Genomic DNA, 17,977 nt, shown 5'->3' on the forward strand with positions numbered 1-17,977 from the left:
GAGTTAATCATAATTATGCAATTTTAGAATCAAAGGGCTGATTTATGGCAGATCTGCCATACTCTGCAGGCTTTCGGCACCAAAGAATTCTTTGAGATGCTAGCTCTGTCCTGAGGAGTGCAAGAGCTGATCAGTATAAAAGTATTTATATCTAAAAATAACACCGTCAATAAATTGTATATTTTGTCAACTTTTTTCCCTCTTTTCTTTTTTTGGAAAATACCTTGTTATTTTATAAGACATTTAAATTTACTATGTCATAATTTTTTTCTTAAGTTGGAATTTAGTTGTCTTCTCAAGTTGCCTTTTAATGAATAAAACAGATAGGATGTGCTGAATTACATGGAATTGTGTTGTTGTTGTTGCTGTTGTTGTTGTTTTTGTTTGTTTGTTTTAATACTGAACTCATTTAAACTATAGCATGGGTCTCCAAGTTTAAACATCCCACAGACATTAACGTGTCCTAAAATCTCCCAAGTTCTGAATACAATTGCTTTACCTCCAAAACACAATTGTACTAATACTTAGTTTAGTTTAGACATGTTATACTAATATGGAACTTGTTCTGGGTTTAGAACACTGTTTTATAGAGCTGTTAATCTTTCATCTTTCATGATCATTATGCAGGTTTCAAATGTCTCAATTTGTACTTTTTTCTATTCTAAACTGGATACCTGTATCTATAGTACCAACAATTCTGTCTTTGAAAGTTTAAGATCTACATGAGGGATTCCCTCATATTACAAGATATTTAGAAATACTATATTAAATAATTGGTTATAATTGCAGATCAAGATTGTTTTTTAACAGGGTAGTCTAAATTATTAGATTTCCAGACAGTTTGAATACCCAAGAAATGTTTTTGCTCTCTGATATTTAAAAAAGTAATCAGTGTTGTAAAAGAGGTTTATAACTGCAATTAAATACAAAGATTTTTTTTTAGTGAGTATATATTGCTTTCTTGTCTATTCTTGCCTCTGATTAGAAATCCAGTGGGGAGAAGATGGCCGACCATTTCACTTTCTCTTTTATACTGGCAAGCAGTCATATTATTCATTAATGCATGTAAGTATGTTACAATCTGTAATAAATAATGTTAGCTCTCTGTCAAGAATGTGTTATTCTAGAGATGTGTTTCAGGAGCCTCTGGATTTGCTCAGCATTATCGCAGTAGGCCTTAATATCACCACCTGAAGTTAAATGTGATGGATTTTCATTATGACACAATATCCATTCTTAGAGGTATTTTTATATCAAATTTAAGAGGACAAAGTACATTATACCTCCTGCTTTAATTTTGGGGTACAGTTGGGGCTATGAACTGGGTTTGAATAGTCTGAACACTTCCTTGTATGCTACATCTGGGTCAGTAGCACAAGGTTAGTACTGGAGAATGCATATACAACAAAAACGCCTAGTGCTAGGAAAATTCATTGTTGAATAGCAAATATTTTTCCTCTTAAAGGGCAAACCTATAGGAAATGTTATTTGTGCTGACATTTAGTATGAAGAAAATTTACATTTAAACTGCTTAATTGATTTTTTTTTTTAAGACTTTCATTCATGTAAACTTAAGGCTTATTCTGATTAGAATGGTTCCAGGAGTAAAAGATCTGTGTCTGTTTACCTTTATGTTAAAAACTGTATCTAATAGAATGTCACTAGATCCTGATTCTTGATGTGAATTATGAACAGACATTTCATATCTACGACCATCAACAGCACAAGCATTATGTGCCTCTTTAGAAGAGATTTTAGAGAGATATGCAGGTTTTTTATGTATACTTACAGAAGACAAAAGCATTAATTTTGAATGCAGAGATTTTTAATTGGACAGTCCTGTCAGATTTTGTTTCCTCATTAGATAGTCTTGAAAAGTTGATTCTATGATTAGTCTGTTCTCCAAAAATAAATTTTATGTTATCAAATTCTCTGCACAGCTTTACTGTGTGTAGTTTTTCTTACTAGAATTATTTGATATTTATTTGTGTTCTGTGTACCCAAAGGACAAAATCCCCACTTGTCAAGTACATTTATTTCTTTTAGAGAATAAAAACACACCCTTCCACTTCCCACCCCCCATTTTTTGTTGTTGACCTTGGGCAAATGAGCTTCTTGCCCTGGCAGAAATGAAATGAATGATAAATGTAGAGTGTGTCTTTGCTGAGTAATGGAGCTGCAGCATAGGCTTTCCACAGAGGTTTTCTCCTGCACAGCCTGAGGCAGCCCGAGGACCCCTGCTGTTCATTTAAATAGGTATGTCAAATCTGCCTCGAAACGCCACTGGTTTGATCTGTGGTAATATTTGTGAAGGTTCCATATGGACTTGAGCCCCCTGCAGTGCTAAGAAATAATGTACAACGCTTCATGGTGCAGACGCAAATTTTCTCTGAAAAGGGATGCAATGCTGCGTTTTAGCTGTCGGAGAGGATGATGGAGCTGACGCGCTAGGCCTGTCAACTTGTTACACGGATGGGTTGCACGCAGCGAGGCTGTGGAAAATCTGTGCCTTTTAACTTTTCTACTTAATCACGGTTGTAGCATTGCCTTTAGACTGTATGCTACATTAATTCTCTTCCTGCCTTCTGCCTTTCATCCCAAGTTTCACGGAAAAAAGTAAAGCATGCAGGTCTTGTAGAGGAGCCTTATCAAACAGCTGTCATCTGACAAGCCATTTGCATTTGTTTTGGCTGAAACAGAGCAACCCAAGGGCAAGATGTTTTGTTGCATTCCATCATAATGAAGAAATTACAAATTTTACAAGGAGCACAAGTTTATTTTTAGCTCTTCCTAGCCTTTAGAAAGGGTATGCAAGATTGCATTGAGAATTTAAGAGAGTAGTGTGCATCTTGTTGCCACACTGTAAGAAACCACCTTCAAACAAAATGAGTTTGACAAATACAAATTTCATTAGTATAGGATATCTAAGTACTTGAGCATTCTTAGAATGTTTCTAAATATCTTCATTAAATAGAATTATATAAACCTGAATCCGTTAAGTGGCGTTTAACAATCTTTTAGTTAGTCAACCAAATGAAAGAAGAAATCTGCATAAAATTCCCTGTGTTATTTTAACCTCTTATTAGGTAAGGCTAATGCGTGCTGAAGAAAATGTATTTTAAAGTCTCAGAGCTAATTCATTTGGCTAGGAGAACAGAAAGGTTATATGTTAATACAGTCTAGTGTAAGTAATCAGTCCCATTTGAGGATATCCTTTAAATTGTTACATAAAGTATAATAAATAGGATAAACATTATTGAGCTTAAACTTGTTTGTCATTACTTACTACATAGACTCATGTGGAACTTGAATTTTATTAATTGCAAGTGAGATAACTGGTCGCAATATCATTAGTTTAGTTAATGCTAATAAATAGTATTACTTATTAAAAGAGTGACTGCATATATTTTCCATATGTTTTATAACAGGCAATGTGTATGTTGATATATGGCTTGAATATTAAGTGAACTTTTATAAAAGATACTCACTTTTTATACTCCCATTGTTGTCTTTGTTCTGCCTGTTGAGTAAAGTTTAGTTGTAGGGAAAAGGACAATTTATTTCTCTCTTGGTACACAAAAGTGTTGCACAAAACACCATTTCACAAATGTTTAATGACAGTAGATTTGATCATCTTCTAACTTCAGAGTTTTTTCAAAGAGAAATGTCATATTTTTGTACTGTGCAGAACAAGACAAAGTAGTCTCTGCAAACAATTCTGTGTAGCAAATATAATTTTATGTTGTTGTGCTTTTTGTATCTTTTTAGAAATATCAGAGATTGTAGGTAATATATACAACAGAGCATTTTAACTCTTAGAAAAATAAAAGCGAAAAAAGAAAGGTATACGTTAAAGTCAAAAACATGTAAGAAGCGAAGAAAAAAAGGCAAAATACGATATAAAATTGCATGGGCTCTGCAGCATTTTTTAACCATAATATTAAATTATATTCCACACAAGGTGTTTTCCATAAAAATCTGTTCTTCTAGGGTTCCACTTGCTAATTTCTTTCCTTTTTTTATACAGAGGGAAACAAGAATATTATTTTTCATTTTAAAAGGGTGCATCCTTGTACAGATCTGAGATTTGATCCCTCTATTAGAAATGGAAGCATTTCAGTACATAGCCAATCTTGTGAAATCAGCTATTTTGATTGTATAATAGCTGAGTTTACAAGACACACAGATGTGTACATTCATGAGTTTGACTATTGAATCTCTAAATGATTAGTAAAATCTTCACCTGCCAGCTTTGAAAAAACAAGCTTCTTCAGAAGCTTTCTTTAGTCTTTGGGGAGTGAAGATTTGTCAGATAAATTACTGGGCATTGCATGTGATTCCTGATTTTGCAAAGACTCATCCACGTACTTTACTTCACACATGTGATTGGTTCCATTAGTCTGACAACTTCATCTCTATACAAAAAATTGAATACATGCATTAATTTTTTTTAATACTTAGGACCAAGGTTTTGTCTCATGAGAGATGCAAGTCCAGTTTTACTGCCAGGAATATGCAGGAAATTATATTTAGCAAGAGCATTTCTCTTACACTTAGAAGTACTTTAAAATAGTACTTTTTAATGTTATTTGAATTCATCTCCTGTGTAAAGGGTTTTTGTTTGTTTGTTTGTTTTTGATTTTGTACGAATGGATATTGCTACAGTAATTCAACCAGAATAATTTGAAGGGATCATCTTAATTCTCAGAAGTGCACATTATTCGAACTTACACATGCTGTGCAGTTTTGGTATTCTGTAAGAATACCTAAGGAATATCTTAAGGAAAATCTTACTGTCCCAGCTGTTGTAAAACTTTCTTTGTAGCTGTAACAATGAATTTCTAAGTCTAAAAACTGGCGGGTGGCAACTCATACCTCATTTCATTTAGCTATGTATATCAGTAGTTCCTGAATGTGATGACTGAATCCTGAAGTCTCCCTTGAACTTGCTTCATGTTACCTGAAGATATTTCAGTTGTTGTTTAGAAGCAATTCAGACTACAATCAGTCTGTGCTAAGGTAACAGCTGTGATTCCTGCCCTTTTTTTTTTTCCTTTGTTGGTACGACTGATGTAGTTGTCTTTTTGTTAGGCTCCTGTTTAATGTATTCTTTGCTGACCACTCCAATAAATAAATGTGTATGCCAGAGTGTAGCGAAGATGATGGGTGTTTGTGAGGAGGCAGATTGGACTTCTCTTGCCAGGTAGGAAGGTGGCACTGTATGCCTTATGGAGACAAGAGTGTGAGCTGAGAGGCTGGCAGCAAAGTGTAAACCCTTCCTATACATTTCTAAGACCCACTAACCCAGTACCCCTCCTGATTACTTAGCAAGCCTTCTCAGTGTCCAAAATCTCTTCCTCATGCCTGGTTTGACTTCATCCAGTTCCACAAACTCACAGAGCTCACAGGAATCTGACAGGTCTTCCAGTTGAGATCTCTCCAGATAGATGACCTGCAGCCAAAACCTTCCTCCTTCTTCTCTTCCCTCCCCCCTATAATCCAGAGTAGAAGCTTCCATACTGATTCTTTCTCACATCTAACTACAAGTGCATAAAAATTGCTTGGTGACAGGCACACCTCACGTCATCTAACCCAAACCGTGTTGGGGGGGTGGTTTCTTATATAGAGAGAGAGTAAATTTTGCATCCTGACAGGCTGGTCTGAAACGATCTATTAGAATTATTTGCAGTGTGACATGCATCTTGCCCAAAGTAATACTACCACATCTTGTAACTTTACAAAGTAAGAGATCTACTGATAAATTTGTGAGGTTTGGGAATATTTGAAAGTATAATTTGTTGTGCTCTTTTATATGTTATTTCCTATGTCCCAAGATAAGTAGATTGTAAAACAAATGTGAACTCTTACAGATTCTTAGTTCCTACCTGACACAGCTATTTCTATCAAAAAATAAAGGATTTCTGGAAGGCATACTGCTGTAATACATGAGTTTCTGCACTGTCTCAGGGGAAGGTGAACAGTTTTATACTCTAGGGTTTTATACTGTGGAATTATTCCAAAAATACTTTTGTTCACTCTGCAGTTAAAAGTGTCACCAGTGACCTGCATCAAAGACTTTTTTTAGTGAATTGTCCCCATCTATTTAAATGCCTTTGAGTGTAGCTCAGATAACAATCTGTTCTTAGTTCATACACTTTAAGTACAAATATTTTTAGTATATGTGCGGGTGTGTTTTTATATTAGTGGATAAATCAGTTTGAACAGTAGGTGCTTGTAGCTGTGAGAAAGGTTGTGGGTTTTTCTGAACAAACATTAAGAGTTGCAGAATCTTTGTCTTATTGCAAACCACAGTATTACTTATGTTAAGAACAAGCATTTCAATCGTTAATTTTTGACAATAAGCTGCTTACATTTCCTCTCGCTGATGATCTGTTTTCTTTGTAAGAAGTACAAAGGAAAAAAAAAAAGGATCCTTCCTTGTCCCCAGTAATTCTGTTACTGTAGTTTCTCTCTAGGTTTAGAAGCTTTTACTAAAACTCGTCATATTAATGAAATAACTGAAAGTGATTATAAGCTTTCTGTTTTCACTTGTTAATAAAAGGAAATTCTTCAAAATGTAAGTACTTTGCTCTAGTACCACAGCTCTGTTTCATTTTAGTATTATTTATAATTATTTCTCCAAATACTCTTATTTAACATCTAATTTAAATTACTGTCATGATTAGGAGTATTTGCCTTTGTGTTTTAGAACAAAAAAAATCTCTGAAAATTATTGAGATGAAGAAAAATGGAAAATATTTTATTAAAAGAATGTCTCTCCTGTAATAATTTCAGTGCAGCTTTTAAAATATTTTTGTTTTTCTAAACTTGTAAATCACTGTCACAGTTAGCTTTGTTTGAAAATGCATAGCTAAGAATTTAAGAAAACTCTAACTGTTACGCTAAAAAAAAAAAGAGCATTAGTACTGAAATCCAGAGTCAATACATTTGTAACATTTGAAAGAACAGAAACTCTGATTACGGTAACTGTACAACCTTAAATTTGTCTCTAGGGACATGCCTGGGTGAGAGGGAATTCTAACTGATGCAGGCCACTTCTACAGCTGAAAATCTAGATAAACGTAGAAAAACCTAACTAAATTAAATTAATTATTTTTTTCATTCTTATACTTTGTCAGTATTTTGATAAAGTCGAGATAAAACTACTGTACAGTATGTTGTGGAAGTACATTGATTATACAAATGTTGCTTTTCTGTATATGTTTGAGAACTTGTTTTAAGCAAGCATATACACAAAGACAACAAAGATTGTTAAGAAAAATAGCAGAATTCAAAATGAATTAATTTGAACTACATATAAAAATATTAAATATACTGAGTTCTTGTTTGTTTAGTTTTAACTCCCTGTATTTTTTTTTTTTTGATTGTTGTGGTTTTGCCTGTGTTTTGACCTTTTCTGAATTTTAGATGTTTGGAGAGCTAAAGCAACTAAATGTGTGTTCTTAAATAAAAAGATAAATATTAAATGGAGACATGCATTTAAACTTTTTTCCATACATGTTTTTAGGAAACATATGGAATATTGCTAAATGCTCAGAAATACCAAGACCAAATGACAGCTCAAGGCTTTCCTCCTGAGAAAGAAAAAAAGTAAGTTTCCAGTTGGAATGAATATTGGTATTAACTTTCTTAAAATGCTTCAGTATGTTATTTTGGCACTTCTTATAGTCTTAGATCCCAGTGTTGTCGACCTGTTGAATTTGGAGAGAATATATAATTCAATCCAAATTCAAGAGAACTGTATTTCTGCAGTCTTCCCCCACCCCACCTGCCTTTTATTCCACAAACACATTTTTGGACTTTTCACTGTTCGTTTGCTACTATTTGTAAGTTAATTTCATGTTTAAAAGTATATCTGTAATACTTGTGGAGTGCTCAGTTCTCACTGTATAAATAGGAAAAAAACAACTATTTCTCTTGCTCTTGAATCTCTCCTCCTGCTCTTTCACTATTTTCTCCTGTATAAGAATTCTAAAGTGTGATTTGAAAATAAATAATATCCAAGATTCAGTGCCTTCTGCCTATGTATGGAATTTTCTAATTACTTCTTTATTAAAGATTTTTGAAAGGAGAAGGTTCTTTGTGAGAAGGCTTTTGTGAACATCAAATAAGTTGCTCAATTCTGGAAAAATACTAAGGTGTAAAGCTCAGATCTTGTCTTTCATTAGTTACAGTTCTTGAATATTTTTATTTGCAAATATTTCACTCAGAGTATCAAAATACATTGTTTTGCTATTTTACTTCTAATAGTTTTGAACAGCTAAATCATCAAAACTGCAGTCATTCTAGACAATTTTATTCGTCTGAATTTGTTTAAATATCACCATTGTTAGTTATTGAATTTAATTTCTTTAAATTTATCTTCCTTCTTTCTCCTCCTTAACCTCTCTGATAAGCATAGCAGAAGCTGTTCAGCTAGTTAGCTCCTGAACAGAAAAGATGCATGTCAGCCAGAGGAAGGAGCTATGGGGAAGTGCTGGATTTGTGGTTTCTTAATGCATGCCATCAGGATTGCTTTTGAAATGAGTATGTGCTTTAAGAACCAAGCTTGCCTTTTTTTTTTTTTTAAGAGAATAAAGAAGAATACAACCTATTTTGAGATTTTTTTGAAACACTTTCTTGATATGGTAGAATATTAAATCAAGCAAGTAGTTAAAAGAAATGGATTCGTCTGGGGAATTTTGATTTCAGCACTTACTGCTTTTTTGCCAAGTAGCTTTTTTTGTATAGTTACTTTTTTCAATATGGAAGTCGTTTTTATATTTACTCTTGCTGTGTATTTTCTAGCCAGCTTTATGTGCTATTTCAGTTGCACGTCATGTTGGCTTTTCATTTCTTAATTTCAGCAATTTTTAAATTTATGTTAGGAAGAGAAAGGATTAATTTGCTGGATTATTTCTGTTTCTTAAATAACAAAAGTTCATGTTTCTTCATGGTTTAAAGAAAGGGTCCCATGACATACAGAATGTTTTATCATCGATTCATGTTAGTTTCTGAGCAGACAAGGGAACAAATAAGTTCAGTTTCTTAGCGTATCTTTCTGAAAAATAATTTGATATGACTCTTCACAGAGCTAAGCCAATGGATTTACTGATGTGGAAAATGGTCAGAAAGGTGGTCAGAGTTGAAAGCTTTTTCCCTTTTTACATTTGTAAAACTTCAAAGAAGTCAAAGGATTATTTGAGAACTATTTTCCATGTTGAATGTGGCATTTCCTCTGGGATGTGCCTGGATAATTTAACTCCCGATGTAGATAAGGTTTTCTGGTTGGGTATGTTACTTTGATTTTGGGGTGGGGGGAAGATGGAAGATGGCACGCATTCTGTAATATTAAACATAGAGTTAGGACCTGATACTGAAAGACTTAAGTATATGCTTACATTTACATATAGCTAGTTCCAGTGAAGTCAATGACATTTTTCACGTGTGAAAAGCTATAAGCTTAAGTCTTTCAGGATCAGGACCTTTTTAAATTTCCTTTAAAAATGGTGTTGTTTCTAAGTAAACATTTCTCAGGCCCTGCCTCAAAAAAAACATTAAAATATGTACTTAAGAAGAAGTACTACTTAATCACCTTGAGTAGGGGTGCTTTTCTGAATTGGATCTTCCTTAATGCCACTAAAAATATTCATTAAGATTATAGTAGCAGTTAAGAAACTACAGTTACATCTTTGCTTTTAACTTACTTAGTAATATTGGTATGTATATTTATGGTGACGTTCTGTTTTGTCTTCATATGATATGTATTTCACAAAGGTTTATTTCAGGCATTGATTTTTCTTTGTATTGGCATCTCTATATGAGGCTGTTTTCTTACAAATTTCTGCTGTTGCTATCATCAGTGCAGTTTCTGTATTGTTATCCAGAATAGGAGAGCTGATACCAACTTCTGCTTGTTGTCTAATCTAGCACAGAGCAGATCAAGATGATACAGTAGATAAAAGGCAGTATGTCATTGCTGCATTACTACTTTGACATACTTACTGCTAGTGATGTTGCACGAATGAGCAGAAAAGTAAATACCAAGGGCAAAAAATACTGTTGCTTTAGGATTTTTTTAAGGTTCTGCCTACAATTTTGTTCTTTACTGCTTGCATATCTAGCAGCAGGTTTTTAAAACTAAGTTTTAAGCTGTGGGGAAACTAGCTTACTATTTGAAGGTTACTCATGCTCACCAATCTTGGATTTTAGTAATATGAATAACCTGTAAATGAAATTCATAATTTTAATACGGTTAATTCAGTAGGTGAAGTTACCATTCCTTTCAAAAGATAGGTGTTTTAAAATCAATGCAGGCCTTGTCATATTTACTATAGGAACATGATTTGTATTTATTTGTAATGGAAAATATATTTCTGAACTGAGACTGTATGTGTGGTCCTTTGTGACGTAACTCTAATTGCACAGTTAATTAAAAGAAGAATGTATGTGATATTTTAAACAGAAACCTGCCTGGCAGCAGATGGCTGACTAAGATGGAATTGGAAGAAATGTTGTTAGAAAAACTGTCAGATCATGATGTAAGTAATTAATCTTTCTAATCATAAGGGGGCTTGTATCTTAAAAATACAGACTGTGGGTGCATTTTTAGATACTGAAGAGGTACTACTTAGAGGCAGGTGCTTTTATAAAGAATTTTTCTCTTCCTTCCCGAGAAGTCTATATATGCTCACAACACTATTAGGCTGGTTTCATATCATCTTTGAAAATACCCTAAGCCCCTTGCTTTTATCTAGAACAGTACAGAACTATTAGGGATTTTACATTGTTACTAACATATTTTAGCTTTTCCCACTAGCATACTAAGGCCTAGAGTAAATGGACTTGTTTCTTGTGATCTAATTATGTAGTCTGGAATGGAGTATAGTGGCACTCTCTAATAGAAGTAAATGGTCGTTTATTCAAATTAATTATTTATTGTACTCTCACAGGTTCTAGAAAGGTGGGGTAAATATTCAAGATAAGAAACATTATGGATTTATATATTGGTAAACCTGCACAGAGATCATTTAATCTTATGAGGGACATGATAGTGATAGAAAAATTAGAAAAAAGATGATCTAAAGTAAGAAATCCTTTCCTTAAGGATATAGTGTTGGCTACAGATCAAATACCAGAAGCAAGATACAAAGCTAGATAGATCGATCCATGGTCTAATCCAGGTCAGCTCTTTATATGGTCTCCTTGATATGAAGTATTAGGAGGAGGGAAGAGAATTTTTGCAATTTTTTTCAGTATCAACAAACTCTATTGCTATCTAGACTTGGAGTCCTTCTTTACATGCATCTCTGGGAATAAGGTAGTTATGTTACAATCAAACCTGTTTTTTTCCAGTTTAAACTATAATTCTTACACTTTTCTTACTCAGAGCTTTTCCTACAGTCCTCTAAACAGCATTAGTTTTAGTAACAGCAGGTTCAGTTGTATGACCAACTTTAATTTTGTTTTGGAAGTTTAAGCTTGTATATGATAGTACCAGAGAATATGACACTGAGCATATCAGGTATTTTCTCATGTAGAAACAATGGTCTTCAATACTGTGTCCTATGGACAACATTACTGAGGAAAGAGCATGGCAGCAGCCTATATGCCTTTCACTCGCTTGTCCTCCAGAATGGTAACATATGATGGCTTCCTTGACTACAGACAATGTGAAAAGGTCTTGAGCAGATTGTTGCCCATAAGCATAAGTGTTCTTTGCTGCTTTATTTTTTTGATCATTACAGCTCTGTATAATAACAGTAGACTAAAGAAGAAAAAAACCTCTCATGCAAAACTGTGAAGCCTCACTCCACAGGAGTAAACATTAAGGCTTAGATGTATTTGAAACATCTAGGTATGAGCTACCCACCTTACCTGCTCAATTTTTTGTATTTTGCATTACAACAAAATTTTCTGTGGTGTTTGCATTATTAAAATAAGAGTTATTGAATTTCCTTGTACTCTGCAAGTAAAAGTTGTTGAAGGCTTTCATTATCTAGAGCCTTCATAATTTTTTTGTTTTTTTATAGTCACAATTTTTAAAGGCTTTACCACACATCTCTATCAGATCATTAGACAGAAGTAGCTTTCTGAGTAATGTCAGAATTACAAGAGCTATTGCTATGTTACCAGAAAGGAATTAATTTTGTGCAGAACATTCTGGAAATGAAGAAAAGAAATATTCTTGAAATTACTTTTAATAACAATAAGTAAAGAAAAGTTATGATATCTATATGAAAAATCCATTTTAGATGTTAGCATACCTTTATATCCTGTGACCAGCTACCTAGCACTCCTGCCAGTAACACTTCATAACGGGACGCCCCAGCTTTTAGCACAAATGGGTTAACACAGTGGTGTTTACTCTTTAATCACATGTTGAAGAACTTGGGAGGGGATATAAGGGGGGAAGGAGAACCACACAGTAGCAAAGTATAATTTATTTCAAGAGGTTGCCCTTTAAGTCAAGTATCTCTTGAATTTTTAAATAGCTTGATTGTTCAGTTTTAAAGGAAATCATAAACATTAAAGTAACTCAGCTTGAACAGCCAAAGATAGATAGATAGGTATTTCCTGTATATATTATGAAATATAATCATTTAAGAGGTTCAGTTTACTGCAATAAAATTAATTCCATGTCAATGAACATACGCTGACTTACTGAAAATGAGGTGAAAATCTTTTCCTTTTGCCATTTTAATAAAAGAATAATAAAAGATTGAAGACTTCCTGAATGTTTTCTTTTGAAAAATGAGATGACCTTCATTCTAATATAATAAGCCTGTATTACAAGGAGTTGGTTATACTTCGAATTAAAGATTCATTGTTGCCTGAAGAAAGGATTAGGTATCTTTAGTCACACAAAATGATGCATCTGCATGCTGTTCTTAAATCAGCATGTAGGTGCAAAAGTGTCATCTTGTCAGAAATCATCAATAAAAGTGAAGTAGGAAAGATCAAGTATATAAAAATAGAAAGTTTTAGCAAATGCAATTACACTTGCATCCCTTAATGAACTCTTATTGTCTACAGTATTCAAGATTTATTCAACTGCTACAAAAATTGATGATGTTGCCATATGGTAACAATGAAGAGAAGTATATGCAGAAGTTTTCCAAAGAAATTGCTACGCAATTACAAAAAGTGGTTATTGAACCCTTGAAGTATGATGAGCAAGGAGTGGCCTTCAGCACTGGTGAAGGTAAGAATTTCAAGTTGGTTGGTAATGATACATAATTTTTCCTCTTCAGACTCTTTATGATACCAGTGTAGGACACTGCTGATGGTCTCACTTCTTCATTTTACATGCTTATGTGTATACTGTATATACCATGTAATTATCTTATATTATGTTATAACATACTAAATTATGATAGGCCAGGTAACAAAGTGGGAATTTTTGGCACAAAGCCTATCAACTGCTAGTTTTTATTTGTATTTCTGTACTGTAGAGAAGACCCCATTGTGTCACACATTGTACAATGCAAAAAGCTTTCTTTGCCCCCAAAAGTTGACTTTTGAACTTAAAGGGCAGGGAAGGGGGATGTACAAATACAGATGGAGAACTTCATAGATGAAACAAAATGTTATTGCTTAATGTGGAAGTGACATGCTTAGACCACTGAGTAACCTTTATCATGACCTTTGTAGGCAGTCCCAAAAAGGAAGATTTTGTAGGGGATGTGAAGAATAAACAGCAAGGCAGTTGCATATTTGCAAACAGCCCAGGAAAAAGCAAAAGAGGACTTGTTAAGTTTTCAAACAAGTAGACGAAGCAGATCTAGAGACAGGAATAGGTCATTTGGTATTGAGTCAGAGATGATGTTAGAGAGAAGCCATGAAGGTCTCTGCATTTTGTGAACACAGACTATTTTACATTTTCAATGGAGGGACACAGTGGAGGAATGATGTAATCTGAGTGACTATCTAGGAAAATTAATGTAGCAACAAAAGGGGTAGGAAAGTCTGAGGATTTTCTGGACAGAGCATATGAAAGTTTGTGCTTACGCACATGCACACACCTCTTGATATCTATGCTGTACTCTTAAGAGGCATCTGAGTCAAAGATGAAGTGTATTCCTAAGCAGCAGGCAGAGGATGATGATAATCAAGAACAAAGGTGGCAGAGAACTTGAGGAGCAAAACAGAGCTCTGTTCTGGCTGGGTTGACTTCAAGATTAAGTCAACGAGATGTGAAAGAGCCAAGCTGAGATTTGGTCCACAGTGGTTTTCAGTAGTGTCTTCAGAACGGTAGTTGCTGAGGTTGGTAAACATGCAACCCATGTTATTCAAGAAAAGCCAGATAAGTTCAAGAACAGTCTTGTTTGTGTCTCCCATCACCCGCTAAATTAAACAAATGGTCTAATCTATTTCTAAATCCATTTATCAAAATGATTATTTCCGTTGTGTTACAGAAGATCGATCTTTAGGCTTTAGGGTAGAGAGTTTGTTGTGCTTTAACTTGAAGCTAATGCTTTTACAGACAGAACTGAACTATCACAGGGAATTTCTGAGGAAACTATGCTAAATGATGCATAAGCATTGCTTATACCAGTATAATTAAAGCATTAACCTTCTTTCATGTGAATATTCTTAAACTGCTGTACCTTTAGATGATTTTAATAAAGTATTTTAATATTTGACTTAGAAATTGTATTTATGACAAACTTAGATGTTCAACAGTCTTTGTTTTCCTATATTGTGACCTCATTAGGTCCAGAAAATTTCCTGATCTGCTAAAGTTAGGGAAGGTACACTATTACCTTCTCCCCATTTTTTTCACTAATAGAAATAGATTAAAATCATGGAGACTTCCATAGCTCTTAAAACAGGAAAGAGCCTTTTGGGGTCGTTGACAAGCCTGCATATTGATATATAAATTGAATTATATTGAAAATTGATTGTTCATTGTTTGTATTTACTTCCTTCTCCTCACTTTTTGTTTCTGTAGCATTCAAAAGAAACCTCTGGTACTGTATGAAAGTGTAAGATTTGCTTAACTTCTTGAGCACTTGAAATTTCTGAAAATATTAAAGTCACTTAACAGATTGGTTTTGCTTCCTTTAAGGTCAAAGAAAAACTGCAAGAGCTACTGCAGTAGTTTATGACAATGGAAGTGGAAAAATTACAGTGAATGGAGTGGATGTTTTACATTACTTTCCAGTGCTGCAGGACAGGTGAAAGCATTATGAAATGCTGCATTCTTCCTGTACTGAAAATATTTCACCAAAAGTCAGGCCATACAATTGTATTTCGGTGCTATATTCCATGGAGTTGATGTTATGTCTCTCCTCCTCCTGCCCCCCATAAGTATCTGTTTTATGAAAACTAGCCTTGTTTTTCCTTCTAGTGTCGAGGACTTAGTAGTATAAGAACTGATAGCTAAGCCTTGCTCTCAGTGTTTCTCCTCTCCCTTTTTGAAGGGGTGCAAAAATCAAGAACATAGCCTATGTGGATAAGTCAAGTTTTGGTCCTCTTAGAAAAGGCTTGCAGTTTACTTAAAGGAAAAAAAAAAGCCTCTTACAATATGCTTCCTGAGAGACTTAAAAACTCATGTGTGATTACTGTCATACAGTAGCATAGTGGAAAAAAACAAGGTGAGACACTTCATATAAAGCTTCAGATTTTGGAGGATATGCAGAGTTTGTTAATCTTCTGTAGATAAGACTTCTCATAAGGGATAGAAAGTTTCCTGTATTAGCCTTATATGATTTTTATTTTTTTATATATTGTGGTAACTAAGTTCAAGAACAAAGTGAGAGGTTGCTCGGCCTGAATATCCAGAGCTGACAAATTTTGGCATTTGTAGATAATCAGTGAGACAAACTTATTTGCAAAACCGAACTTAAAATACTTACTCTTGGCACTCTGTATATGGTCCTAGCGGTGAATTTCCCATTGATTTCATTGCTTTCAGTGGAAGTTAGGCATCTAAATGCCTTTTTGGAGTTCTCTGAAAATTAACTGTGGTTTTCTGCTTATACTATGATAGGAAATGTGCATAATATGTAAATGATGTAACTGTATAATTTTTTTTTTTTTTTAAAGAGAACAGTTGTTGTTCCCTTTCCAGTTTCTTGATAGAATTGGAAAACATGATATGATCTGCACAGTCTCTGGTGGAGGTAGATCTTCGCAGGCTGGAGCAATACGTTTAGCCTCTGCAAAAGCCTTGAGGAGTTTTGTGACTGAAAAGGAGGTGGAATTTATGAGGCAAGGTAGGAGTAGAAACTTCTATTTTATAATTAACTGAATTAATACAATGATGATGAAGGACCAGATGCTGCAAATTTGAGTAAATAATCCCAGTGAAAACTTCTGTGTATATATTAATTGGATCTGAATTTATTTGTAAATTGTTTTCAGTTGTTTCCTAACATCCTTTGTATACATTTTGGATGACTTGTCTTAGGTCCCTAAACCAGTTTGTATTGTGTCTACATAGAATCACAAAACATGAATATATATTCACTAACAAATAAATCTGGACCAGGCATTTTGTAAGCTGTAAGCTAGTTATACTGTATTTTGTTTCACTTGGGTAGCCTCACCTTGCTCATGTTTTAAAAGCCTTATTTTCAAACTTAAACACTAGTGAGTTAGCTTTGAAGGGGGATAGTAATGAGCACAAACAGATTGCATGAAACAAGCCAGAGTGAAGGAGCTTCTTACCTCTATCGCCTAATTCAGGGTTCACAAATTGGCTAGGATAAGATACTTGGATACTTAGATAACTGCAGTATTTAATACTTCTCAGTGGTTACCTTTGCAGCAACTGCAGAATTATGAACAGTGAGCTTTTAATTATGCTTTTAGCACTAGTAGGGAGGATACCTATACATATTCTTATCAGAACAGTTACTTTTCCACTCTGTTCCCATCCGCAAAAGTAAAGCTTTCTTTATGCCAGTATCTTTGCAACAAATTTCTCTGATTATAGTTTTTCAGTATTGACGAGTGTACCTTGTTAAGAATACTTCTGTAAATGTGCATTTTAAAGAATCCAGTATATATAACGAGATCAGCATAACTCTGAGCAGGTTTTGGACATTGCCAAATACGTTTTTGAAACACTTGTGTACTGTAAAGGTTTAAGTAAAATGTATTTAAAGCAATAATCTGGAATTTTTTTAGGGTTTGTAAAGTAAAATATGAGAAAGTTCAGTTATTAAGAAAAGTTAAAATATTATAGTGTCAGATTAAATTTCTTTTAGCTTGTTTTATACTGAACCTTTATCCTTCTAGATGTTGTAATTCATATGCAAAATTACTGGCTGTCTTGAATCCCCCTGTTGGCATGCTCGTGTAGTATACATGTAATATAAACTATTAACAATAAGTAAATGCCATTTTTCTGTGTTCTGTAGCTGGACTACTAACATTTGACCCACGTTTGAAGGAACGAAAAAAGCCTGGTCAAGAGGGAGCCAGACGGAAGTTCACCTGGAAAAAGCGTTAAGTCTGAGTAGATTAAAGAAATGCAGAATGCTACAAGAATTTCAGAACATACCTAATTATGGTTTAAAATTGTTATATAAATATATTTAGTAATAAATATTTTTTTCCATTATGACTACCATGTTTTCTCTATTTAAAAAACAAGCGACTTTCTTTATGTTTATTTATATAAAATAAATCTTTGAAAATTGTGGAATGATTTCTCAAAATACTAGATCTAGAATAGCAGCTTCTTTATGTCTTAGCTCCACTGAAGTTGATCACAATTTATTGTTGGTAGATTATAACTTTTCAAAAATCAGTCTATTTGTTTAGTGGCTTGACTATCTAAATTCCAGAATTAGGCAACTACTAAACAGATATTTGGACCACAATGTTGAAGTACCTCTCTGCCTCACAGGAATTTGAGGCAAAGTGACAATTTTCCACCTAAACTATGGTAGGGTTGAAAAACTAGCGAGAATGGTACTGACAATTGAGGGGCAGTAGAGAGAAGAGTCACAGAAGCTAACCTTTT

At 34.0% G+C, this 17,977-nt stretch overlaps 1 protein-coding gene across 3 annotated transcripts in view; it reads left to right on the forward strand.

Moving 5' to 3' along the window:
* The window catches only part of MRPS9 (mitochondrial ribosomal protein S9), a 35,299-nt gene extending 17,727 nt beyond the window's left edge, over positions 1-17,572 (forward strand). For all 3 annotated transcript variants that reach the window (XM_067294863.1, XM_067294858.1, XM_013954228.2), the window contains 7 exons: positions 986-1,065; positions 7,529-7,611; positions 10,466-10,541; positions 13,036-13,204; positions 15,071-15,179; positions 16,051-16,220; positions 17,370-17,572. In XM_067294863.1, the coding sequence (XP_067150964.1) occupies positions 986-1,065; positions 7,529-7,611; positions 10,466-10,541; positions 13,036-13,204; positions 15,071-15,179; positions 16,051-16,220; positions 17,370-17,461 (779 nt within the window). In that variant the 3' untranslated portion in view covers positions 17,462-17,572. The remainder of the gene's footprint in view (positions 1-985; positions 1,066-7,528; positions 7,612-10,465; positions 10,542-13,035; positions 13,205-15,070; positions 15,180-16,050; positions 16,221-17,369) is intronic.
* Positions 17,573-17,977: the final 405 nt, after the last annotated feature.

The sequence above is a fragment of the Apteryx mantelli genome, chromosome 1 (assembly GCF_036417845.1).
Source record: "Apteryx mantelli isolate bAptMan1 chromosome 1, bAptMan1.hap1, whole genome shotgun sequence".
Lineage (NCBI taxonomy): Eukaryota > Metazoa > Chordata > Aves > Apterygiformes > Apterygidae > Apteryx > Apteryx mantelli.